This window comes from Peromyscus maniculatus, chromosome 1 (assembly GCF_049852395.1).
Source record: "Peromyscus maniculatus bairdii isolate BWxNUB_F1_BW_parent chromosome 1, HU_Pman_BW_mat_3.1, whole genome shotgun sequence".
NCBI classification, from domain to species: domain Eukaryota; kingdom Metazoa; phylum Chordata; class Mammalia; order Rodentia; family Cricetidae; genus Peromyscus; species Peromyscus maniculatus.
The window spans coordinates 29,438,936-29,465,724 of record NC_134852.1 but is presented as its reverse complement, the minus strand read 5'-3'; the positions used below and the strand labels follow the sequence as shown (position 1 = coordinate 29,465,724).

The following is a 26,789-nucleotide window of genomic DNA, read 5'->3' as shown; positions in this document are numbered from 1 at the left end:
TCTTCTTCGAGAAAGGTTTTTTTCTGTGTAGTCCTGGCTTTCCCAGAACTCACTATGTAGACCAGGCTGGACTTGAACTCACAGAGATTGCCCATCTCTGCCTCCCAAGTGCTGGGATTAAAGGCGTGTGCCACCACTGCTTGGCTGATTCTATCTTTTGTGTATGCGTTCATGTATGTGTCTTGTCACATTCGTGTATGCTGGGTCTATGTTGGGTGTATTCCTCTATCATACCTCACCTTATATTTTCTTTAAGATTTATTTTTATTCTACATATATAAGGTGTTCTGCCTTCATGTACGTATGTGCAACACATGTGTTCAATGCCCGTGCAAGCCAGAAGAGGACAGCAGATCCCATGGAACTGGAGTTACAGGTGGTTGTGGACTGCCATGTAGGTACTGAGAACTGAACGCAGGTCCTCTGCAAGAGTACCTTGTGCTCTTAAATGTTGAGCAATCTCCACCTTATTTTTTGAAACAAGGTCTCTCACTGACCCTGAGGCTTGACAATTTGGCTAGACTGGCTGGCTACCAACCTTTGAGGATCCTGTCTCAGCCACCGCATCGCTGGAACTTCGTGTGTGTACTGCCATACCTAGCTTTTATGTGCACGTTGGGGATCCAACTCTGGTCCCTATACTTGTATAGCCATCATTTTATCTACTGGGCTGTCTTGTCTTTCCAGTCCCAATATTAGTTATCTTTGTGTCATATATTGATCATCTAATCAGTCCACCCATCCACCCATCCTTCCAATCCTTTTAACCTTCCACGTATCAATCTATCCATTCTAGTCCATTCTAGTCTCTCTATCCATCTTGCCAATCTCTCTCTTGCACACACTCACTTTTTATTCATCCATCTCTATCTATTATATATTCTACCACCTATCAATTATATATCTCTTACCTAGCTTATATATCTGCTATTTATTTTACCATCTATCAATCATCTATAACCTATCCCATTGGTCATCTATCTATTCTCTTAGCTATCATCTATCATCAGTCTATCTCACCTTTCATATGTTAATATCTTTAAAGTATATTATCTATCTATCTATCTATCTATCTATCTATCTATCTATCTATCTATCATCTATCCATCCATCCATCTATCTGTCTATCATCTATGTACTCTATCCACTATAGTCATCTCATCTCTCTCTAGGCTGGATCTCACCCCAGAACTCAGATCCTCATTTTACTCTGTGACTGACTACCTGGAAGTCTACTATATACCCAGACCCGCCCCCCTCCCCTGTCTCCATAGCCAGATGTCAGGTCTCTGCCCTGCCCTCCAGGTTCCTCTTATCTCACTAAGTGGAAGTTCCATTTTGACAGCTACTTTCCAAACTTAAAAAAAAACAACAACCAAAAAACCAAAAACAAAACAAAAAACCAACTCGAGACGCATTTTTGACTCTTCGCATTCTCCCTTCCAACATGCAATCCATCATCAAGTCTTGTTACTGCTGCCTTCAGAATACATGCGGATCCTAACCACCCTTTCCATCTCCACTGCAACCACCTCCGTAAAAGCCACCATCACTTCTCATTGGAATTCTCTCTCTCTCTCTCTCTCTCTCTCTCTCTCTCTCTCTCTCTCTCTCTCTGTCTCTCTCTCTCCTTCTGAGACAGGGTTTCTCTGTGTAGCCCTGGCTGGCCTAGAACTCTCTCTGTAGACCAGGCTGGCCTAGAACTCACAGAGATACACTTGCTTCTGCCTCCAGACAGAAGCTGAGATTACAGGCATGTGCCCCACCACTGCCCGGCTTGGGATTATTTCTTAGTCCTTTGCTTAACATTGTTTTATTGAGGTGAAGTTTACTAACATAAAATTCACCATCTTGAAGTATATGAGCCAGAGGCATTGGAACACATTTACAGCGCTGTTCAGTCACCACTTTCATCGAGTTCTAAGGCATTTTTTATCGCTGCCTTCCTGCAGTATTCGGCACCAAGAATCCACTTACTCTGTCCATGGTCTTGCCTGCTCTGGACATTTCACATGGTTCACAGACCATGTGACCTTTTGTGTGTCATATCACTCACATAACATCATGTTTTCAAGGTTCATCCATTTTAAGGCATGGATCAGTACTCCATTTTTATGAACAACACATTTTGTTCACCTGTTCCTCCTTTGATGGACATTCAGGCTCTTTACGTATTGTGGCTGCAATAAACAATGCTGCTGTGAACATTCACGTATCAATATCTGTCCGTGTGTTTTCATTTTTCTTGGGTACAGTCCTGGGAGTAGAACTGCTGGGTTATATGATTATTCTGTTTGTAACACTTTTGTGTTTGTGTGTGTAGGTGTGTGGTGTAAGCACACATATGTGTTCATGTGCAGAGATGTTGTGTGATAAAACTATACAACAGACATGTATACTTACCCTAGATAGGAGACCTATGACAGACCAAAGTCCAACTTGATGAACCACTGAGTTTTATTGGGGTTACTTTTTTTTTGGGGGGGGTTGAGACAGGGTTTCTCTGTGTAGCTTTGCGCCTTTCCTGGGACTCACTTGGTAGTCCAGGCTGGCCTCGAACTCACAGAGATCCGCCTGCCTCTGCCTACCGAGTGCTGGGATTAAAGGCATGCGCCACCACCGCCCGGCTTATTGGGGTTACTTACAGGAGCAGAAATGACTCAAAGACAGCTGCATCACCAAAGCCCACCCCAGCATGGGGGACAATTCACAGAGCTGGGAACCTGGAGCACAGTGCACAGCCTGCAGGAAGCTGGACAGGTTGGAGAGGGTCCTTTCCAAGTGACTCTGGTCTATACCTCTTCCAGGCAGCTTGGCTATTTTCTGCTTCTTCCAGGCATCTGGTCTGGTATCAGTCGTCTTTGCAGCTTTCTCTACCACTGAGCCACACCCCAGCCCCTCACTGGGGGACTCTAGGCAGGTACTCTTCCACTGAGCCACACCCCAGCCCCTCACTGGGGAATTCTAGGCAGGGGCTCTACCACTGAGCCACACCATCAGCCTCTCATTGGAGGATTCTAGGCAAGGGCTCTACCACTGAGCCACACCCCAGCCTCTCACTGTGGGATTCTAGGCAAAGGCTCTACCACTGAGCCTTTGGATTTACTTGAGATTTGTGTACTTATTCATTTATTGTGTACTTATAGTATATGTGTGTGTGTGTGTGTGTGTGTGTGTGTGTGTGTGTGCGCGCGCGCGCGCGCGCGCATGAGTGCGTGTGTATGTGCAGATCAGAGATGGATGTTGGGTGCCTTCCTCAGTGTCTCCACACCCTAATTTTTGAGAATAGGATCTCTCCTTGAACCAGCTCACTGACTGGCTTGGCAGCCTGGCCAGTGAACTCCTGGCATCCTTCTATCTTTGCTTGGTCAGGACTAGGGTTACAGATGCTGTGGTTGTGGCGCGCGCGCGCACACACACACACACACACACACACACATTTAAAAACTAGTAAAAAAAAAAAAAAAGAACAACAACAAACTACTCAAGCCTGAGGTCATAGCATGTGCCTTTAATCCCAGCACTCAGGAGGCAGAGGCAGGAGGATCCCTGTGAGTTCGAAGATAGCCTGATCTATATAGTGAAATTCAGGCTAGCCAAGGCTATAGAGTGAGACCCTGTCTCAAACAACACCAGAAAAGAAAAAAACTCTCCAGCACTGGCCGCTCTTCCAGAGGATCTGGGGTTTCCAGCACCAATATGGTGCCTCATAACTATGATATGGTGTATCATAACTACAGTTCGAGGGGATCTGATGCCCCTTCTGATCTCCTCAGGCACCAGGCACACGGTACAAGCAGGCATAAAACTCAAACACACACACACACACACACACAAAATACATCTAAAAATATTAAAAACTAAAAATAATGCTTACTTTGCTGTGTTGAGCTTTAGTGAAGCCAGTGCCATGCCGGGCACGATGGTACACGCCTGTAATCCCAGTACTGAGGGAGTGGAGGCAGGAGGATCAATCAGTTCAAGGATGTTGGAGACCAGCTTGGGCTACTTTCTGTCTCAAAACCACCAAACACACGCACTAACAAGGCCAAGTCTAGCAAAGTGATCAGGGTAGGCTCAGGAATACACTGAGTGCTGAAACATCTAGATTTGTCCTTAGAGTTGAGGATACCCTCGGAGCTTCGGGACTTGGAGGCCAGGGCGCTCCTCTGCGCATGTACCACACTCTGTTCCGCCTCTCCCTTCCTTGTGGGCGCGGCCTGCCCAGCTATGGGGAGGGGCAAACAGGGGCCTGGTGGGCGGAGTCATGTTGCCACTTCCGGGATCCTCCCTCCGGCTGCTCCGGGAACCACCTTTTTTGTATGATTGGCATCATGTCTTGCCAATAATCATCGGACATGGGGCCGACGCCATAGGAACGCCTCTCCCAGATAGACGAATAGCAAGCTCGGGAAGGCGGGCTCTCCCTTGGGGGCGGGACAGAGTGACGGGCGTCACTTTCGACTTATGGAAACACGGCTGCCGGCAAGGTCAGGCCAATCAGAAGTGAGAAGGCCGGATCTGGGGCGGGGCTGAAACTTCGGCGGTTGAACCGCTCGTGAAGAGGGGCGTCCGTGGAGAAGGTGAGCGGCGGGTTCCCGGGCGCCCGTGCGGGCGCCAGGTGCGGGCCGTGGGGACCCGCGGGGCGCCACCTTCACACAGGTGCGCGCCAGGCCCTGTGCAAGCTGGAGAGTTCACAGGGCCTTCTCTGCGCCACGTTGTCACTCGCGAGACACGCGGTTGGAACATAGAGGTCCCTTGTCGAATCCTGCACCGGAGGGTGTGAGGTAGAGCATTATTATGCATGCATTTCCCCACGCGGTGCCGTGGGTTCTGAACTTGATTCAGGTTGGAGGATGTGGGGGGGGGCGGGTGCAGGTGGAGACCGGGCAGGAGCTCTCCAGGGTTGAGGGGTGTGTCCTGCGGACGAGCGGCGGTCACTGTGTGCACGCTCTGAGCAAGTCATTTTGCATGAAGTCACTTAACTCTCTCCGCTTTTTTGGGGGGTGCTAGATATTAAACCCAGCCTTGTGCGTGTTAGTCAAGAGTTATCCCAATACGGCTGAGCTACATCCGTAGCTCATCCAAGCATAAACTTTCTGTTTTGATTTTGAGACAGGATCTCACTATGTAGCCCACTATAGAGCAGGCAGGCCTCGAACGCACAGAAATTATTGTGTGTGTGTGTACTCACGTGTGTGGTGGGGGTGGGAGGTTGTCACAGGATGGGTGTGGAGGTCAGAGGACAACTTTGTGGAGTTGGTTCTGCCCTTCCACCCTAGACCCTGGGTTCTAGGGGCCAAACTCAGGTCTCAGGGTTTGCACAGCAGGAGGGCTTTACCCATTGAGTCCTCTTGACAGCCCCTCTGAGTGAACTCAAACATCTTGAACAGTGGTGCACACTTGTAATCCCAGCCCTAGAGAGGTGAGGCCAGCCCGGGCTACAGAGTGAGTTTGAGGCCCGCTTTGGCTACATAGGAAGACCTTGTCTCAAAACTAAAACAAAGCAAAGCAAAACAAAATGAGAAGAGAGTGTGGGGTCTGTTATCTGTTTGCCCAAGTTGGAGTTCTGTTTCTGTTTCTTGTTCTTACTACTGAAATCACCATGGCTTTGGGCAAGTTGTTTAATCCTTTTGTGCTCAAACTTCATGTTGTGTGGAATAACTTTTTATAATTTTCTTTTATGTGCATTGGTGTTTTGTTTTCATGTATGTCTGTGTGAGGCTGTCAGTTCTTGGAGTTGTAAGTTGCCATGTGGGTGCTGGGAATTGAACCCAGGTCCTCTGGAACAGCAGTCAGTGCTTTTAACCACTGAGCCATCTCTCCAGTCCAGAATCACTTTTTCTATACCACTTCCCTCACCCTGTTTACCCAGTAGTGACTTCCAGATGTTTCTTTCCAGTATCCATCTCTGCCCTGAACAACACACTATATCCAGCTCTTCTTTGCTTGAAAGTCCAGCTGGCATGCAGTTACCCCCCAAAATCCTTCGGTGTCCCCATTCAGCGTGGCTGATCCTTCCTTTTAGGAGTTAGTTGTCCATCATGCCTTCCTTTCCCCTCTCATTAAAAAATATATATAAAATATATTTTATATTAATATAATATATATAAAATTATACACACACACAAATATGGTCTGGAAAGTAAATCTCATCCGGGACTGATGTTGGTGGTACACATCTATTATAATCCTAGCATAGCAGAGTCTAAGATAGGAAGATTGTGAGTTCAAAGCCAGCCTGGGCTACATGGTGAGACCCCTGAGGGCAAGGATGGATGCTTGCCTAGTTCGTGTGAGGCTCTGGGTTTGATCCCAGCTCTGGGTCGGCCAGGTGTGGTGATGAGCCCCTGTAATCCCAGAACTTGGGAGTTGGGGGCAGGAGTATCAGGAGTTCATGGAGAACCTGTGTTGTATGAGACCTCTTTGCAAACAAGCAAAAAGTCAAATCATGTTGTTCCTCTGTTAACCCCCGCCTGTCTCGTACTCACTCTTCCACAGTCCTCACCTGCTCACAGGATCTCCAGTAGTCCAGAGCTTCGTCCCCCACCTCCAATCACAGCCACCCCCCATTACAGTCCCATGCCTTTGGGAGTGCCTTGCTTGTGCATTGGGGCCCATGAAGTCTTGGTGTCCTCTGGACATAGCAAACACATGCTGTCTCCCCATCCATCTGGACTGGTGTAGACAAATTGCTAAACAGTCTTATTAAATAAAAATCTCGGAGCCAGATGTAGGGGTGAAAACCTGAGAGATCAGAGGAATAGGAAAAGCCACAAGCTAACCTCACCTCACCGACACCTCAGTCTCCAAAGAGACCTGCTTCCTGTATACCCACGCCTATATGCCTTTCTGTTATGCTATCTCCTTTGCCCTCTGTCAGCTACATCACTTCCTCTTCCTGCCCAGCTCTGTCACTTCCTGTCTGTCTGTCCAGACCTCCATGGTTACCTAGTGTTGGAATTTAAGGTGTGTGCCACCATGCCTGGCTCTGTTCCCAGTGTGGCTTTGAACTCACAGAGATCCAGACAAATCCCTATCATTTAATCCTGAGTGATAGGAATAAAGGCGTGTGCTACCATTCATTGCCTGATTTCTGTGTTTAATATAGTGGCTGGCTTTTTCCTCTGACCCTCAGATAAACTTTATTGGGTTGCACAGATAAAATATCACCACAGATTGGCTTCCCTCAGGCGTCTGAGTGACGTCCCCTCTCTTTCCATCAGGTCTCAGTTCAGATAGGAACTTCAGGAGCCCTTGCTGACTGCCAGTCCAGTCGCTTTGTTTTACTTTGTCATAGTAACTAGATCCTCCGTTTATACCTTTGGGCTTCTCAGCTCTGCCCACGAGTGTTGGGCTTCGCGTGGCTCTATTGTGCTCCTGAAGAGCACATAGGTGTGGAAATAGTTACCATGCTAGAATTAACTACCCTTTCTCTAGTCTCTTCATGGTGGATAGTGGGCTGGTGGGCTGGGAGGGGCTCCTTCCTGGCAATGGAGTCAGGTGCATTAATAAACTGGACACATTGGGTTGCCCCCAGGGGCCTTCAAACTGAGACTGGAGGGTGACAGGAATGACCTTGGATGCCTCTCCCGTGCCAAGACATTGTTCCTTGATGTCCCTCGTTAGATTGGCAAGCAGATCTATGCCAGGCCAAGGTACCGAAGGGACAGTAAGAACAAGAATTAGAGAAGTTGTTTTTATTTATTTGTACTGTAGGGAATTGAATGTGGAGTCTTGTACAAGATGGGCAAGTGCTGTGAGGCTGAGCCGTGGACCCAGCCTCTTGTGGCGTCTTGGCCAGCTAGCTGTCCTCTGCTGAGCCATGCTTACAGACTTTGGCATGAAGATTAAGTAGTGGCCTTGGGGCTGTCACCTAAGAGTGGTAGGGGAGTGACAGGCCCTGTCGGGAGCTCCTTAGCTGCACTGACTAACTCAGTCCTCGGACAGTCCTACGAGGTCAGCGTGCTTGTCTGCATACACACACACACACACACACACACACACACACACACACACACACACACACTTGCAGTGTCTGGGATTGAACCCAGGGCCTTACACCTGCTAGGTTAGCCCCTTATCACTAAGCTACATCTCTAACCCTCTTTTTTGAGACTGGATCTCACTAAATTACCCAGAGTGACCTTGACCTAACTGTTGTCCAGGCTGGTCCTAGACTTTTGATTCTCCACCCAGCCTGTTACTAACAGGCCTTTGACTCCGGCCTGGCTTTGTCTGCACTTGCTAAGGCAGAAGAATCCCAAGAGATGGCAAGTGCCTTACCCAGGGCACACTGGGGAGTGGGGAGCTTTGATCTGAAGCTGGGAGTTCCCAGCCTGCAGCACCGGACTGTAAGGTGTGAGCCACAAGGGTGAGTCAGTGCCTGCAGAACCTTGGGAGGGAAGGGGTGTGTTGGGGTGCATAGCTGAATAGTGAGTGGGAGATAGTTGCTGTGCCGAGCTGTAGGCGCCTCAGTTTCATGGCCTGTAAAATGGGGGGGGGGATGATTGTAATATCTACCAGAGAGCAGAATTAGGTTGAGACATTGGTAAGTGTGTTTTGGGGACACCCTGGGTTTGCTGGGGAACTACATGGTACACTGTAGTGGTCTAGATTGTGGGGTGTCATACTTGATTCTAGCAGAAGGCAGAGAAATCATCTTTAGTGGCCTAAAGGGCTTTTGTTATTATATACTTCTGGGGACAGTGGAAGGCTTCAGTATGTGTTGGGGAAGAACAGGGGTGAATGAGGAGGGAGCTCTGGCCAGCTCGTATTCATCCAGGGTTGGGGAGGTCAGCTCAGAGTGGAAGTCAGGCTGTGTTCACAGTGTGTGACATTCCTCTGAGAGCTCAGTAAGGCTAGAGATGGGGCAAGTGTGAGGTAGTTGTTGGGCCAGCAGCCTAGAGTCAGCTGGGGACAGTGGTGTGTCCATGGTGATGGGGGTGTGGTGGTCTGGACGGTTCTTCGGTAGTGATGTGTCCATGGTGATGGGGGTGTGGTGGTCTGGACGGTTCTTTGGGGAGCCCAGTGTGGAGGGTTCTCTTTCCTACATGGGAGTGAAGACTGAAATTTTGGAGCACCGTTTGGGAGGAGGATCCAGGGGCAGTGACGTAGCCCTGAGAAGGAAATTGGATTCCCTTATGAAAGATGGTGAGGAGAGGCCTGGGAGATTGTGAGGGCAACCTCAGTGTCCTGCGGCTGCGGAGGGCGTGGTCACTGGGGTGGTCCAGGTGTGTGTGTAGGGTTGGGATGTGGAGTCCAGGGCTGGTGAAGGTGGAGCCTGGATGCTGGGATGCTGGTCAGGAGGTGAGTAGAAGAGGAGCCAGGAAAGACTTGGGACAGACTTGAAGTCAGCGACCAGGATGAACTGTGGGTCCTTTAGCAAGGGTGGAGTGAGCAGGTAGAGGGAGGGGGTCTGGAGGGAGCAAGAGAGACTCGGAGCGAGGGCTGTCCAAGGGAAGAGAAGTGGGAAATGTGCGTGTGGGTGGGGCAGGGGTGTTAGGTGGAATTCAGGTGAAATGTGGGGAGATGGAGCACAGGCAGAAAGTGGGGTGTGTGGGGGCTACCTTGAACATGTGAGCAGACTTGACACAGAATAAAGGGGGGCATGACAATTCAGATAGTAAAGGCAGGGGGCGGGGTCCTAGGAGAACGTGCAGGTGGGGGCCGATGTAGGGAGGAGCAGTATGCTGGTGCCCCCACGCCTCAAGCTGGGAGAGTAGGATGGAACAGGGGCCTTGGCAGAGAGAGAGGCCGGTTTCCGCCCTGCTGCGGCGGGCGGCACAGGGGCAAGGTGGTGCAGGTCTGCACAGGGGAGGGTCCTGAGACAGACAAGGAGAGGACTGGGTGTAGGGTTTGTGGGGTTCGGGCCGCAATAGCTAAGGGAGAGTTTCTAAACCTCCAAGAGGCATTGGGAGGGCGGTGTGCATTGGGGAAGGGTAGATGTTAGGTCCGTTATTTAGAGGCTGAATGTCTGGGACCTAGGTGGTGGGTGGGCGTGGGCACAGGATGCTGGGCAGGGATGTGGGGCCCAGGTGGTGCAGGGTGGAGGACTAGGCCAGATTGGCAGTGGGGATGAGGGAGGTGGTACATTGGGCACAGTTTCCCAGGTGTTCCTCCACCTCCAGTGCCCTAGTGCTGTGGTGGCCGCCCTGTCCTGTGGTGGCCCTGACTGGTCTGCGGAGCTGAGGGGCGGGTCTGTGGGTGGGGCCTGGAACACTGCTCCTGGATTGCCAGTTAAATTAGAAAGGGCACACCACAGAGATTGGTTAATGCTCCAGGCTTCAGAACTCCTAGAAAGCAGAAGCATAATTAGTAGGGTCTTCCAGATTTTATGGAGCCCTCCAAAACATTCCGGAAACCTGAATTCCAAGGCAGCATTGGCTGCGTGTGTGCTCCCAAAACCTCTGTCCGCAAACCAAACCAAACCACACCCAAAGCGCAAACCACCACCACCACCACCACCATCAGCTCCACCACCACCACCATCAGCTCCACCACCACCACCATCAGCTCCACCACTACCACCGCCAACACCAGCAGCACCAGCAGCAGAAACCCTAAGTGCGAGCTCTGTGGTGTTGCTGTGTTTTGTTTTGGGGTCTGTTTATGCAGCCTAGGCTGGTCTCAAGCTGTTGGCTACATTTCTCACCTCCCCTGAGTGCCAGGATAACTGGTGTGCACCACCGTGCTGAGCGAGCTGAGGGTTAGTTCCTGGATCTGCCGTTCATCTCAGGAGAATGACTTCATTGTTCTGTGCCTCATTCCTTGTCTGAAAGATGAGTTTAAAAATTGACACCTTCCTCACAGAGCTGTTATGAGGATTAAACTGGATAATAGCACAAAATTCACAAAGAACTGCGTTGGGCATGGCAATCCCAGCACTTGGGAGGCTGAGTGGGGAGAATCATGAGTTCTGGGCTACAGAGTAAGACACAGTCTCAAAAAGACCGAGGTTGAGGGGCTGGAGAGATGGCTCAATGGTTCAGAGCACTGGCTGGTTTTCCAGAGGACCTGGGTTCAGTTCTCTGCACCCACATGGCAGCGCACAGCTGCCTGTAACTCCAGTCCTTTGGCTCTGAAGACACCAGGCATGCATCTCTAGGTCTCTGTTTTGTCCCCCTCGGCAGGGACCCTGGCCATGGACCAGCCAGCTGGCCTGCAGGTGGACTACATCTTCCGGGGTGTGGAGCATGCTGTGCGGGTGGTGGTTTCGGGGCAGGTGCTGGAGCTGGAGGTGGAGGACCGGCTGACGGCTGACCAGTGGCGTGGAGAGTTTGATGCCAGCTGTGAGTGTGCCTGCTGGGGTGGGCTCCCCTCCCTTCCCCTGAGGTCAGCTTTTTTTCCAAAGTTGAGGCTGAGCTCAGTTTTGTGCTCCTGCCTCTTCTGAAGCTCTCCAAGGTGGGGCAGGGGTGTGGGCCTCATTGATCTGCCAGAGGCAATGGGGCGGGTGGGCAGAGCTGGAGAACTCTGCGCTGGGTAAGTGGTCAGATCTCAGGAGGAACTTTTCTTCCCACCCAGTCATTGAAGATTTGACTCACAAGACGGGAAACTTCAAACAGTTCAGCATTTTCTGTAACATGCTGGAGTCGGCCCTTACCCAGGTAGGCACCAACTTCAGGGACTGGAGGTTTCTGCTGCCCAGCGTTTGGGGTGTGGGGCTGTGGATGGGCTACCTCATGTATGCAGGGTGCTCGGCCTTCAGAACTTCTGCTGCACATGCCAGTGGTCAGTTATGGTTCTCGTGACAGTTATCTGACAGAGGAAATGCAGATTGTAGGGCTGGGGTGTGGTTCCATGGTGGAGTGCTTGCCTAGCATGGCCAAAGCCCCCAGCTGGATCACCAGCACCTCATGATCTAGGCAAGGTGGTGTACGCCTGACATCTCGGAACTTCAGTGGTGGAGGCTGGGGGGGAGAGGTTCAAGGTCATCCTTGGCTACTGTCTTAGTTAAGGTTTCTATTGCTTGACTCTGTCAACTCTTATAAAGAAAACATTTAATTGAGGTGGCTTCTTGCGTACAGTACAGAGATTCAGTCCATTATCATCATAAAGGGGAGCATGGTGGCCGGCAGGCAGATGTGGTGCTGAAGTAGTAGCTGAGAGTCCTATATCTTGCAGGCAACAGGAAGTGGTCTGGCACACTGGGCAGTATCCTGAGCATAGGAAACCTCAAGGCCCACTCCACAGTGACACGCTTCCTCCAACAAGGCCATACCTACTCCAACAAAGCCACACCTCCTAATAGTGCCACTCCCTGTGAGATTACAGGGGCCAGTTACATTCAGACTACCGCAGCTACAAAGTGAGATTGAGGCCAGCTTGGAATGCAGGAGACCCTATCTCAGACAAAACAAGCAAGTGGTGTTGAGGGTGCTGGAGAGACGGTTGGTTGTCAAGAACACTTGTTCCAGGAGGACCTGGGCTTGGTTCCCAGCACCACTTCAGGCGGCTCACAACTGCCTGTCACTTCATTTTCAGTGGTTCCCATGACCTCTTCTGGCCTCTGAGGGCACCTGCACTCACCAGACACACCCCCACACAGACACAGAATTAAAAGTAAAATACATCTTAAAACCAAGAAAGAAAAGTAGGTTTGGGTCACAGGGGAATGTAAAGGAGAGAGGAGGACACACTCCACTCTGTGCTTTTGTTGAGATATTGGTGAAGGCTGGGGGCTGGCGAGCAGGTAAGGAGGTGCTTGAGAGGTCCCACCTGGTGGAAAGACAGAACAGAATGCTGAAAGTTTTCCTCTGACCTCCGCACGTGGCACAAGAATGCAAGTGCACACACGTGTGCACAGACGAAACACACACACACACACACACACACACACACTGAAATAAAATCCATGGTAAATTTTACATTAAAAGTACTGGTGAAATTGGTCCAGCTTTTCTTCATCTCTCTCTCTTCACGTGAATACAGGTGTTTGTTTTGCAGATGTATGATTACATGTAGTTCATACATTTTCCTTTTTTTTTTTTTTTTTTTTTTTGGTTTTTTTCGAGACAGGGTTTCTCTGTGTAGCTTTGCTCCTTTCCTGGAACTTGCTTTGGAGACCAGGCTGGCCTTGAACTCACAGAGATCCGCTTGCCTCTGCCTCCCGAGTGCTGGGATTAAAGGTGTGCGCCACCACTGCCCGGCTTATACATTTTCCTAAAGAGTTCTGAACCTGTTTTTTTTTTTTTTTTTTTTTTTTTTTTTGAGACATTGTTTCATGTAGCCCAGGCTGCCCTGGAACTCCTTGAGCTCACTGTGTAGCCAGAGATGACCCTGAACTCCTCATCCTCTTGCTTCTATCTTCTAGTACTGGGATTACAGGCTGAGCAGCATTTGGTGGCCTGGTTTGTGCGGTGCTGGGGTGGAACCCAGGGCTCCGTGCTGGGCAAGCATGCTACCAACTGAGCCCCAGCCCCAAGGTTTCTTAAGAATTTAGCCCCATGGGCTAGAGAGATACCGCAGTGCTTCAGGGAACTTGCTGCTCCTGTAAAGGACAGAGGTTGGGTCCCAGCGCCCACACTGGGTGGCTTACAATAGTCTGTGACAAGCAGTGGGCCGCCTGATGAGGGTGCTGGGATCGAACTCAGGTCCTCCAGAAGAATAGCACACACTTAGCTGCTGAGCCATTGTCCTCCAGCCCTCCCTCTGCATAGCGTGTTTCAGACAGTGGAGTGCCCTTCTGTGCTGGCACAGCCTGGGCGGTGCCGTTGCCAGGTGGAGTCTGCCGCCTCATCAGGCCTCTTGCACTGGGGAGGCAGAGGCAGGAGGATCAGAAGGCCATGTTTGGCCACATAGTGAGTTTGAAGCCAGCCTGGGTTCCATATGACCCTATCTCCCCAAAAACTAGAAAAAATACCCCTCCCCAAGCACACAAGAACCCACTGATGCACTCTCCATGCACGGGTCATCCACATGACAGCATGCTGTGTCTTGTGCTCTCCGTGGACGGGTCATCCACATGACAGCATGCTGTGTCTTGTGCTCTCCGTGGACAGGTCATCCACATGACAGCATGCTGTGTCTTGTGCTCTCCGTGGACGGGTCATCTGCACGGCTCCCTAATGCTGTGCTTTGCTCTCGTGGGAAGAGCCTGTTGATGAGTTTCTCAGAAAACTCAAACGTCGGCCCATTTCATCTTGGCTGCCACTGGCTCGACTCCTTCCTTCCTCACCCTTCCCTCCACTTCCCCTTCCTCTTTTCTTTTTTTCTTTCCATCTTGTCTCTTCTTTCATCTCATGCAGCCCAGGCTAGCTTGGAACTTGCTGTGTGGCTGAGGATGACCTTGAACTCGTGATCCTTGTCCCACCACTTCCCCAGTGCTGGGATGACGTGTGCCACCATGCTAAGCCACTGGCCGGGTTTATGCTAAGGTGGCGCCTGTTTCACTCCCCAGGCCTTTGGCCGCGTTAGCGTGACTCTCTGCACAGTGGAAAGGGCACGGTGCTGTTGCCCTTGTGAAGGTCGCTGTGGCCTCCTGGCCCTGCAGGTCTCTGCCCACCCGGGAGGCCGTCCTTAGGTTCTGTCCAGGGTATCCCTCCAATCATGGGTCGGTGTCGTGACCACCGGCCTCCTTGTTGGGGAGCTCAGGGTCCTGAGACCTGGTGACTGAGAGGGTGGCTGTGAGCGTCCTGGGCACCTCCCATCCTCTCCTCCCACAGAGCAGTGAGTCCGTGACCCTGGACTTGCTCACCTACACAGACCTGGAGACCCTGCGGAGCCGCAAGCTGGGGGGCCGCCCGGGTGCCTTGGCCCCCAGGTCAGCACAGCTCAACTCCAAGCGTTACCTCATCCTCATCTATTCCGTGGAGTTTGACAGGTGGGCACAGGGCTGGCTGAGGGACCAGGCTGGTGGGCCAGGGTGGGAGGAGCCCAGTGCCAGGTGGCTGGGATGTATGTACTTCTGCAGTCGGTGGGCTCTGTATCATTTTACTATTGTGACTGGCTACAGATGGCAGAATGACCACTGCTAGTACCCATTCATTTGCTTTATGCAGGTGAACCCAGGGCTTTGCACATGGTAGGCAAGCACTGAGCTGCATCTCCAAGTGCTTTAAATACCACATAGCTAGACGTCCAAACTACGGTTCAGCTTACTATTAGGGATGGAGATCTGTTTTGTTCTTTGTGTGCTTGCTTGCCTTCTTTTTTTTTTTTTTTTTTGAGACAGGATCTATGTAGTCCTGGCTGTCCTGGAACTCAGAGAAATCCACCTGTCTCTGCCTCCCGAGTGCTGAGATTAAAGGTGTGACTTTGTAGCCCAGGCTGGTCTCTGTGGGAGTCCTCCTGCCTCAGCCTCCCAGGTTCTGGAATTAACAGCCTGTACCACCACACCTGGCTAACGGATGCGCTTTCTTTTTGTGTACATGTGTGGTTTTTTATTTTAAAATCTTTGTATGTTTACTATGTTGTCTCCCCCCTCCCCCCTTTTTAAAAATCCTATCCTTATCTCTTCATGGTCACAGAATAGCTGCTGGACCTCTCTCTAGGCATTGCATCTTTATCAAAGCAGGAAGAAAAGGAACAGGGCTCAGCAGATTTCCCATATTGGTTTATAAGTGCTCAGGTGCTGGGAACTGAACTCCAGCCCTCTGTAAGAGCAGCCAGTGTTCTTAACTACGGAGCTATCTCTCAAATGCCTTCCCTTAAAATTTTTTTTTTAAAAATTTGTTTTATGCGTATGGATGGGTGTTTTGCTTGCATGTATCCACCATCTGCTTGTAGTGCCTGCAGAGGCCAGAAGAGGGCCTCTGGGATCCCCTGGTTCTGGAACTACAGTTGTGGGTGCTGGGAATTGAACCTGGGTTTTCTGCAAGAACAGAAGGTGTTTTAAATGTTAAACCATCTCCAGTCATTCTCTGTCCTCCTCTATTTTATTCATTTATTATTATTATTATTTTATTATTATTATTATTATTTTTTGGTTTTTCAAGACAGGGTTTCTCAGTGTAGCCCTGACTGTCCTGGAACTCACTCTATAAACCAGGCTGCCTTGAATTCAGAGATCCACCTGCCTCTGCCTCCCGAGTGCTGGGATTAAAGGTGTGCGCCACTGCCTGGCTCCTTTATTATTCTTAAGAGAGAGTCTTGCTATGTAGCCCAGCCTGGCCTTGAACTCATAGCAGGCAGTCTTCCTGCCTCAGCCTCCGGAGAGCTGGGATTACAGGCCGGAGCCACCACACCTGGCCAGGAATGGCTCTTGAGTAGCTGGACAGCAGGGTCTGTCTGTCTGTCCTGGTGTCTGGGATAGCAAGTGGGAAGTTAGCAGTCCTGAAGGCACTGTGTGTGGTGAGGTAGCACCTGAAGGCACCCTGTAATGTCCCCGGCTCAGGGCTGACTCAGCTCAGGCCACCCCGTGAGGATGGCGCCCCCTGCAGAGCTCACAGGACAGTGCCTCCCTGCAGAGCTCACAGGACAGTGCCTCCCTGCAGAGCTCACAGGACAGTGCCTCCCTGCTGACACTGCACAGGCACCGCCAGGCCTGGAGCCCTGGGAATCCTGGAGGCAGGCGCTCAGCGGCACCTGGGCACAACTGACCAGCACGCTAGAACCTAGAACCAACTGCTTTCCCAGCACTTGGGAGGCAGAGGCAGGTGGGTCTCTGAGTTCTAGATCTGCCTGGCCTATGTAAAGAGTTCCAGGACCGCCAGGGCCACACAGTGAGATCCTGTCTCAAAAACTCAAACAAGCAAAACCTTCCAAGCCAAAAGCTGCGAATGCAAGCTTTTGGGGACTGCCCGTGCTTGTGTTCTGTGGCCCGCAGACCTGGGCCCTCGGGTGGATCTTGGCCTCTGAGATGCCGCGGTTCTGATCCCCTTCTCAGGATTCACTACCCGCTGCCCCTCCCGTACCAGGGCAAGCCGGACCCCGTGGTTCTGCAGGGCATCATCCGCTCACTGAAGGAGGAGCTGGGCCGCCTTCGAGGGCTGGATGGCGGCCAGGACGGTCGCGATACCCGGGAGACTGAGATCTGGCACCTGAGGGAGCAGTGAGTCTGGGGACGTGTGGTGGGTGTGGGTGCGGTGGATGGGATTGGCACTGCCCGTCATGCATTTCCTTGGGAACACTCGCCTGTGTCCTTCTGAGCCCTGCCTCGGCCTTTTGTTGGGTGCTGAGGATTCAGCAGTGATTGACAGCCCTGGCTCTGCCTTCCTGGGCCCCAGGACAGTGAGGGGTCCTGGAAAGAGATGCGGAAGCAGGAGCACTATCAGCGTAGGTGATGTGAAACAGGCTGGAAGGGCGGCCTGAATAGCCTTCCCCCGACCTCTTGGTGCTGCCCGGCTCTGCCTGGGGTGCCCAGCCCAGAGGGAATGGAGGTTAATCAGCAGCCACAAGAGCATGTTATTGGATATGGGTGAGTGAGGAGGAGGCAGGAAAGGGAGCTGTGACCAGGATAACCTGATAGGTAGGTTAGGTGAAGGAGTTAGGGAAGAGTGTTCTAGGCAGCAGGAACAGCATGTGCAAAGTCCTCAGCCGTGGGTGAGAGCAGGAGTGAAGACTTCCGGCCTACTCCTGACTCCTGCTGTGTTCTGTCATCTGTTGGCAAGGATTTGGTCTCCACCTGTAGGTGGCCGATTCCTTGAGGAAGACTAGTGACATTAAAACAATTGAATGTTACTGTATCATATGCATGGTGTGTGTGTGTGTGTGTGTGTGTGTGTGTGTGTGTGTGTGTGTGCACATGTGTGTACACCACGGCATGTGTGGAGGTCAGAGGACAGCTCCGTGGAGTGGGTTCTCTCCTTCCACGTTTACATGGCTCTCAGGGGTCAAACTCAGGTCCAGGCGTGTGTCATTGAGTGGCAAGCATCCTTACCCACTAGGCCATCTTGCTGGCCCATTTCTTTTTTTTCACCCCCTTTGAGACAAGGCCTCATCTATGCGAGACTGGCCTCAAGCTTCCTGTGCAGTCCAGGATGACCTTGAACCTTCTGGTCCTCCTTCCTCCAGACCCTGGGTGTCCTTGGGCTTATAGGCTCAGGTCACCAGACCTGGTTTGTGTTGTGCTGGGATTGAATCCAGAGCATCATGTATACTAGCCAACCAAGCCACGTTCCAGTCCCATATTATTCTTTTTAAGATTCATTTCATTATGTATTTGTGTCTGTGAGGGTATGTGCCCCGTGTGCTCATGGAAGGCAGAAGTTGTTATCCTCACAGCAGCCCTATGAGACAGACATTGCTATCACCACCATGTTCCAGAAGCCCAGAGGCGCTAGGGGCCTTTCCCAGGGCACACAGCCAGTCCTATGGCCAGGCTAGGCCTTGGATGCGGTCAGCACTTCTGCACTGTTGGAGGTGCCAACCCAGACTGAGTGCCAAATGCTGCCAGAGAGGAATGGCCTTCTCCCACTCAGGGAGTACACGGTAGCAGGACCCATGGGTACTGCTGGGCAGAGGTGCAGGAAGGACAGAGTGCGGGGCTGAGGAACTGAGCCTCCAACCAAGTGTGTGCTTCTCCAAGGTTGGCCACAAGGTGGCGACCTCCACCCATCCACAGAACTGGTAAGGGTGCCTTGAGCTAGTGGTTTGTCCTCCCATTCTGCTACCCCCTCCTCTTGGAGACAGGGGCTTGCTACATAGACCAGGCCTACTCCCTCCACTCTGGGTGCATGTTTCACCACCTCCCCACAAGGAACCCCACAGGAGGAAGCTGCCCCCTAGGGTGGTGATCCGTGCAGAAGGCGGAGGGTCACTCCTACAGAGTGACCTACAGCTCTACAGAGGCTGGTGCTGGGCAGGGTGTGTGAGTGTGAGTGTGTGTGTGTGTGTGTGTGTGTGTGTGTGTGTGTGTGTGTGAGAGAGAGAGAGAGAGAGAGAGAGAGAGAGAGAGAGAGAGAGAGAGAGAGAGAGAGAGAGAGAGAGAGAGAACCTATTTAAAAAAAAACAAAACTGTTTTTATGTGTTTACCAGGTCAGGTAGACCAGGCTATCCCTGAACTTTTGGCAATCCTCCTGCCTCTGCCTCCCAAGTGCTGAGATTACAGGTGTGCGCCACCATGTTTTGCCCTTTTTTTGTTCCACTCCTTCCAGTCTCCCTCTATCTTGTCTGAGACAAGGTTTCTCTGTGTAGCCCTGGGTGTCCTGGAACTCACTCTGTAGACCAGGCTGGCCTCGAACTCACAGAGATCTACCTGCCTCTGCCTCCCAAGTGCTGTGATCAAAGGCGTGTGCCACCATGTTTTGCCAGTTCATGAGACTGTTGGGTAGAGCGGCGTCTTCTGAGGGGATGATCTAACTCTGTAATTCAGCTTTTGTCGGCTGGGGTAAGGCAGCACAGTTTCCCAGGCGAGGCGTCATCAGTGCCAGGTCTTTCTTTTACGCACCTCCGCCCTGACGCTGAGCTGGCTCTCATCCCACAGACACCAGTGGCGTTCGTCATCATGGTTGTTATGAACTCCTGAATTTTAAGTTGGTTGAGCTTGTGTTGGTTTCCTTCGACTGCTGTGACAAGACGACACAGACTCGGTGGTCGATGGGCGGTGGTGGTGCACGCCTTTAGTCCCATCCCAGCACTCGGGAGGCAGAGGCAGGCGGATCTCCGAGTTTGAGGCCAGCCTGGTCTACAGAGTGAGTTCCAGGACAGCTCGAAAAACCAAAAAACCATTGGAGTTGGTCAGTGAGATGGCTTCCATGGTAAAGGCGCTTGCCACCACCCTGCTGACTGAAGTTCAACCCTGGGGCCCACGTGGTGGAAGGGAGAACCAGTTCCCATTAGTTGCCCTTTGACCTCCACATGATGTTATGGCATAAACACAAATAAATAAATGCAATAAGAATGAAAACAAAAGCAAAAGGAAAACCACTGGAAATGTGCTCTGTCTCCCTCTGGAGGACAGTGCCTGAGATGGCGTCCCTGGGCTGTAGTGCAGGCATCGCTGGGGCCATCCTCCCATAGGCCCCTGGGGTTCCCTTTCTGCCTGTCCAGACCTGGAGTGACAGCTGTTCTTTGTCTGTGTCCTTGTCCTCTGGGCTCCGTGGACACAGTCCCTCCCTGTCGGGGACTAGGGGGGTCCAGCCCCTCGACAGTCCCTCCCAGGGTCCGGGAAGAATCTACACCCAGCTGATTAATCTTTGAAGAAAGGGAATGAATTTATGTACACGAAACTCCTTAGTCCACACACCTTATTATTCTGTCAGTTTTCTCTCTACAAGCTTATACTCTGCTCTCATTTTTAGCTCCTTTCTTGCCCAATTTCTCTTTACATTTATCTGCTGTCCCCTCCAGGTTTGTTTTTTTAAAAATTTTTTATCTTATTTTTCTTTATTAAGAAATTTTCTACTCACTCCTCATGCTATCCACAGACCCCCCCCCCCTCCTCCCACTGCCTTCCAGGTTCTACCTTAATTCCTTCATCTAGTTCTGTCCTTTCTAGGTTCTCATCCATCTAGTTCTTTCCCATATCAGCTCCTCTCTCATCTCCTTCTCTCTCATCTCGTTCTTCCCCATCTGGCTCTTCCTCATCTTCCATCTTGTTCCTCTAGTCCCCTCTTCTAGCCCTTCAATCTAGTTCTTCCCCATCTCAGTTTGTTCCTCTCAAGTTCTTACCCATCTAGTTCTTTCATTTTCTTTTCTCTTCTCCCTGCTGTTCTGTCTTTGTCTACAGAAAATGCCTGTCCTTTCTTTCCCTGGGCATGTGATTTCCTGCCTCCTCAGGAATGTTGTTTTATCTCACACCTTGATATGTAAAAACCTCTTTTGTTTTCAGTCAAAATGCTCTGGAGAACCACTAGGCCTCCTCAAGGCCAGGGGATGGTCTGAACATCATTGGCACAGGAAACAAAGCTATGCTTCTCCTGCCAGCTTGTCTCCTAAACTCAGCAGGGCAGTTAGTAACTTAGTAGGTTCAGCAGGTCTGGGGAACTGAACTGTGTACCAATTGGTCTAGGCACACCAGGATTTCATAGCAGAAGACAGCTGAAATATTAAAGGCTGGGTAACACCAAATATTCATAATAAATGGCTTTGCCTTTTCACAGACCCTTGGCCGGTCAAAGTTCAGCTTTAATACACAGCTGAATCTCTATGATATATTCTTGTGCCCCGCAAGACCTCCCCTCTTCTGTGTCTGTCATTTCAGGTTGTGATTATGTTCAGAACCTGCCCAGATGATTCAGGAGAATCATTTTATCTCACCGTCCATATCAGATCTATAAAAGTCCTCTTTTGCTAAATAGTGCAGTGTTCAGAGGTGCCAGGAGAAGGCCTCAGATATCTTTGGGCGTGTGTGTGTGTGTGTGTGTGTGTGTGTGTGTGTGTGTGTGTGTGGTATTCAGCTCACAACAGATGTGATCTAATCTATTCATTGCAATAGATTTTTGTTTGCATGTTATGTATGTCTTTGGCCAAGTTGAATTGTTCATGTTGGGCTCTATATCCTTTTGGAAGGGCCTCAATAATCTTTTATGTTTTGTTTTTTAAGTGCCAGACATAGAACCCAGAGCTTGTGCATGCAAGGCAAGTGTTCTATCACTGAGCTATACCCTCACTGGGGGATTCTAGGCAGGGACTCTACCACTGAGCCACACCCCAGCCCCTCACTGGGGGACTCTAGGCAGGGGCTCTACACTGAGCCACACCCCCAGCCCCTCACTGGAGGATTCTAGGCAGGGGCTCTACCACTGAGCCACACCCCAGCCCCTCACTGGGGGATTCTAGGCAGGGGCTCTACCACTGAGCCACACCCCAGCCCCTCACTGGGGGATTCTAGGCAGGGGCTCTACCACTGAGCCACACCCCAGCCCCTCACTGAGGGATTCTAGACAGGGGCTCTACCACTGAGCCACACCCCCAGCCCCTCACTGGGGGACTCCAGGCAGGGGCTCTACGACTATTTTTCCAAATGTTTCATTTCTTTATCAGGAGCTAATGTTAGCATGCTCATTACAAGTGCTCATTGTCATTGGGCTGATGTTGCACTTAGAGGATTTATTTATTTTTTTAGTGGAAAGAGCCAGAAGATAGGTACATTTTTAGGAAGAGAATATACTGTCTATTCTTACTTTCTCCTTGATTTTATACCATTTTCTCTGATGTTGAAAAATCGTAGTTTCCAAGGTTAGTGATATATATATTTTTTTTATCCCAAACAACACCAATGCGGTCACTGATGAGACTCTGAGTAAAGGTTAGATTTCTTTGCAGCCTCGTTTGCCCTGAAGCTGTGTATCCCACTTGTAGACTCTGTTTTCGTCACATCATACAATCCTGCAGTGTCACTCCACCTTTGACACACATTTATGTCTCCTGGAGCCTGCTGACTGTCCCCTGACCCCCCACCCCCGACTTTGGTGATAGTTCCTGAGGCAGGAGGATCACTGGAGCTCAGAAATTCAAGATCCATCCGGGCGGTGTAGCCAGAGTCTGTCTCTACATAAAGTATTTTCATAGATCCAGAGTCAAAGCTGGAAAGGGTGCATCCGGAGTGGTCCAGTTCCTCCATCTGTTCCCTCTTCCCTTCCTCCACTCCTAGGCAACCCCTCCTCCATTTGAAAGTTTTTCACTATGCTATGTTTTTAAAAATAGGAGCATACATAGATAATTTACAACCCCTTCCATTTCTTTTTACAAAAAAGGACTTGGTAAATATATTCTTCACCGTTTAAATTAGCAAAAACCAGCCCTTATTCCTTCTCACAGCAGCACTGCACTGTGGATGAGCCAGGGAGACTACTAGTTCTGTCCGCGGACACTTGGTTACCTTTGCTTCTTGCTATTTATAAACAGCGAGAAGGAAAAGCCTTGGTATGTGGTGTTTTCCTAAGGGTCGCTGAGCAGGGTAGCAACCTAGTCAGTTGTTTTTGGCTGGTGAACAGTGTGTTTTGGCCGGGAAAGCCTCGAGGATGGGAGCTGGGACTGTAGAGCTAGGCTTGCAGCAGGCATCTTTGAGCCTCCTCTTCACACTGACCTCTTCACTAGGGCAGATGTGCCTGTGTGTGGGGTGGGTGAATGTGAAGCGGCCTCAGCATCCTCCCTGCCTCGGAGGGGAGTTGACAGGACCAGAGCCCTCCCTGGGGACCGCATTCCTTCCTGGGGGGCCTGGGGGACTGCCTCCAGTGGAGCAGTGGGGAGGGGCTCACGGTGCCCGGGTCCTCTCCCCGCTCTCTCAGGGTGACCCGCCTGGCATCGGAGAAGCGCGAGCTGGAGGTGCAGCTGGGTCGCTCCCGAGAGGAGGCGCTGGCCGGGCGGGCGGCGCGCCAGGAGGCCGAGGCGCTGCGCGGGCTGGTGCGGGGACTGGAGCTGGAGCTGCGGCAGGAGCGCGGCCTCGGGGGCAGGGCTGCTGGCCGTCGCAGCCAGGACTGCCGCCGCCTGGCCAAGGAGGTGAGGGGCGGGGCGGGGGAGGGGCGCGCCCCGGGACCTTGGACTGGTCTGGACGGCCGCGCTCTCCGCTTCCCTCCGCAGCTCGAGGAGGTGAAGGCGTCGGAGCGCAGCCTGCGAGCGCGGCTGAAGACGCTCAACAACGAGCTGGCCATGTACCGAAGGGGGTGAGAGGCGGGGATGGGGTGGGGCTTATGGGGAGGAGCTCAGAAATGGGGTGGGGTCAGGCAGGTGACTTTGGGAGGTGGGCGGGGCCTGTGGAGAACTAGGCCGGGCCTGGAGGTAGGTGTGGGGTGGAGCCCGAGGGCCTGTTGCTCCCAGCGGGAGGCATCAGGGAGGTATCTGCCTTTGATTGGCGTGAAAAGGGCTTCCAGGGCGCTGTAGAGGGAAGACCTCGGAAAGAGGGATCTGGGAAGGCATGAGAATGCAGGGAAGTCGTAGGTCCTGGAAAAAGACTTGGAGAGGGTGGGGTATAGGAACGTATCGTGAGCCCGGGTGGGGATGTTTGGGGAGATCGGAGAGAAAGTGGGCCTCGGGGTGCAGAGGAAGTGCGTGTGGCCCCTGAGTGGCCGTGGGCTAGCGGGTGGGAAGCTGACCGGACCCGGTGCTCCCAGGAGACGCACGCTGCCGGCGCCGGCTACAGCCCGGGAGGATCGAGCTTCGTCGTCCCGGGAGCGCTCCACGTCTCGCGGCCGCGCGGCCACTCGCTCCTCGTCGCGGGAGAGTGGCCGTGGGGCCAGGGGTCGCGGCCGGCCGGCACGCCCCTCGCCCTCGCCCACAGGTCTGTGGCTGCCCCGCCCGGCGGAGTGGGAGTGGGCTAGCGCCCATAGGCACCGGTATGCGAGCCAGCCTCCTCCCCACACTGTCTAGGTGGTCGTGCGCCCCGATTTGACCCCACAGCCTTTGTGAAAGCCAAGGAGAAGAAGCAGAGAGAGATCAGGATGAAGTAAGTCGGTGCCCGTTTCCTACCCCTACTCTGTGCTTGGTCCTTACCGCATCTCCTCCTCCCCCCTCTCACCAACCGGCAGCTAAGCCTGGTCTCCCCTTCACTCCGCTGTGCTCCCACTTCTGTCCCCGCTGCACCCCGTTCTCCAGTCCCGGTACTGTTCTAGGGTCTCTTAACTCCGGTTTCCTTGGCTCCCCTCTCCTCCCTTGGTCCCGCCTCCCCTCCTTGTCCCCGCTCCTCCCTGCACACTCAGCCCCTCTCGTGGCCCGCTCGCTCCCTCTTGACCTGTTCCGCTCTCCAGACCTCAGGTGCACTGCTTGCTTCTCCCACCCTCCTGTCGGCGTCCCCACGTGACCTTGGCGGGCCCTGGCTCTGGCTGTGGCCGGTTCCCTCCCCGGCTTTGGTTGGTGCACATCTCTAGTCTCCGATTTCTAGGCAGCAGCAGCAGCAGCGAAACCGAATGGGCAGTGGAGGAAGCGGGGACGGGCCGTCCGTCTCCTGGTCTCACCAGACTCGGCCCGCTGCTGCGGTGACGGGCCGAGGGGACGCCGCCAGCCGCTCCCGGAACCGCAGCTCCTCGGGTAACGGGCCGGGAGAGGCGGAGTGGCTGCGGCCGGTAGGCGGGCCCGATGGCCCTCGGGGCCTGACGCCCTCCGTCTCCCCCTAGTGGACAGTTTCCGCAGCCGCTGCTCGTCGGTCAGCTCCTGCAGCGAGTTGGAGGATTTCTCTGCCTCGGTTTCCAGGAGGTAAAGCTTGTGCTCTGGGGAAGGACCCTCTGGAAAGGGCGCCTAGGGAGAGTCTTTTACACGGGAATTAGGTGACGGAGGCTGGAGGTCTTAAAACCACGAAGGTGGGTCAGGAGGAGGTGCCGAAGATGCTCTATGGTCGCTGATTGCCTTCTTTTCTCAGTCGTCGCTGCCGTGGCCGTGGGAAACCCCCCAGCCCCACCCCCTGGAGCGGGTCCAAGACGGTGAGGATCATTCCCAGGCTGGGAGAAGGGAAGGGTAGTAGTAAGCCATAGGTGGCCAGCCATCATCTGCATGGCTCTGTTCTGGTGGCACCAGGTAGTAGAGGGAACTCTGGAATGACTCTGGAAGCAGGGTGTTTGGGGCCCTGGGACTGGTGGGCAAAATCTTAGTGGCCACAGTATGCTTTAAGATTTGGACCCAGGAAGTGGCTCACTTGGTAGAACGCCCATGTAGCACAAGGCCCCGGGTTCCAGACAAACTGTGTGGTGGTACTGGCAGGCCTGTGAACCCAGCAAAGCCAGCCTCCGCTACTGAGTGAGTTCGAGGCCAGCCTGAGCTACATGAGAGCTTGTGTCCAAATGAAAAAAAGAAAAAGATTCTTTCCTCAAATGGTGACAGCTTCTCAAACCTAGCCTCCCCTCCTGGTGTGTGACTGAGGGTGCCTGGGTAGCCTCTTTCTGCCCCAGGCTTGGCCAGTTCATCCCTTGGAGACTCTTGATACCCGTAGGTCCTCAGATTCCGAATCCTCATGGGACTTGGGGGGTAGAAATAGAAGGGATTGTCTGACCCCCTTCTTGCCTCTCTTGTCACCAGAAGTCTACCACTCGAGAACGCAACAATCACCAGAGACACCTGGCTAGTTCCGGGGGCTGGGTCCCCATCAAAGGTGAGCCCGGGGTCCCACATTTGAACCTCCTTTCCCCTCCCTCCATCACCCCAGAACCCTCTGGGGTGACAACAGGGGCAGTCCATGGGCTCCTGGCTGCTTTAGGCCCCTCCTGGTCTGCCGCCCCCAACACACCTCCTCTGCTTTCACAGAGTACAGCTCTGACTTCCAGGGAGCTGACATGGCTGAAATAGATGCCCGCCTGAAGGCTTTGCAAGAATACATGAACAGGCTGGACACTCGGTCATGACCCTGGAGAGGTGGTACCCTGACTTCCCATTCCACCGTCAGTGGGCCTGGTGTGGAGGCAGCGCCCTCCCATGCTCTACACCTCTAGGTGCTCCTGGAGTCTCAGGTGTGTGAGGCCCTGACTCCCCCTCTCTCCCAGTAATGCATTCTAGGAGAAGAGGGTATGTGTATTTTGTAAATAAATATGGTTGTTCTTGGCTCCTTAACTTATGATTCAAGGGTAGGGAGGGAGTGGAAATGAGGATGGGCTGATAATGGGTCCTGAAAGTGTGTCTGGCCTGTGACCGGGAGGCAGGTGGTACTAGTGAGCTGTGTGTCTCCAGAGGAGTTCAAGCAAAGTTGATGCCTCTGGCTCCATGGCAGGGGAGTGGTGTCTTGCAGCATGGCCCACATTGCAGGCTCTTTCGAGCTGCTGTGGGTGATATGCGGCCGGCTTGGTATTGATTCCTGGGCTCTCACCTGCGACCTCTAGGTTCTAAGCTGTGGTGTCACTTCTGAGCCAGGGTCTCTGGGGTCTTGGCTCAGCTTTGGGACCTGGGGTTCTGCTTACCAGTGAGGGTGGAGTGGCGGAGCAGGAGGAAGGGCCAGAGTCGTGTGGGAGAGATACTGAAGGGGCAATGTGGCCAGAGCCATACAGGAG

The 26,789-nt window shown here is 52.5% G+C and overlaps 1 protein-coding gene across 4 annotated transcripts; it reads left to right on the top strand.

Annotated features, from left to right (window-relative positions):
• Positions 1-4,498: 4,498 nt before the first annotated feature.
• Ccdc61 (coiled-coil domain containing 61) lies at positions 4,499-26,347 on the top strand. 4 transcript variants are annotated; one of them, XM_042272545.2, is made up of 14 exons: positions 4,499-4,583; positions 11,133-11,291; positions 11,524-11,606; positions 14,664-14,821; positions 16,826-16,990; positions 23,112-23,322; positions 23,404-23,486; positions 23,934-24,100; positions 24,190-24,265; positions 24,701-24,846; positions 24,933-25,011; positions 25,175-25,235; positions 25,828-25,900; positions 26,053-26,347. In XM_042272545.2, exons 2-14 carry the CDS (start codon positions 11,144-11,146, stop codon positions 26,148-26,150), a joined length of 1,548 nt encoding a protein of 515 aa, XP_042128479.1. In that variant the 5' UTR covers positions 4,499-4,583; positions 11,133-11,143; the 3' UTR covers positions 26,151-26,347. The 4 variants fall into 4 exon arrangements, with proteins under 4 accessions (XP_042128479.1, XP_042128475.1, XP_076428430.1 ...); XM_042272541.2 differs by lacking the exon at positions 4,499-4,583 and adding an exon at positions 4,590-4,787; XM_076572313.1 differs by lacking the exon at positions 4,499-4,583 and adding an exon at positions 4,638-4,662.
• Positions 26,348-26,789: the final 442 nt, after the last annotated feature.

Bases quoted from the DNA above. Each gene is read 5' to 3' on its own strand.
- Ccdc61 (XM_042272545.2), top strand. From the start codon at position 11,144: ATGGACCAGCCAGCTGGCCTGCAGGTGGACTACATCTTCCGGGGTGTG. The intron at 23,487-23,933 runs GTGAGAGGCGGG...CGGTGCTCCCAG, and splicing joins CTGGCCATGTACCGAAGGGG to GAGACGCACGCTGCCGGCGC. The intron at 24,101-24,189 runs GTCTGTGGCTGC...CACACTGTCTAG, and splicing joins CCCCTCGCCCTCGCCCACAG to GTGGTCGTGCGCCCCGATTT.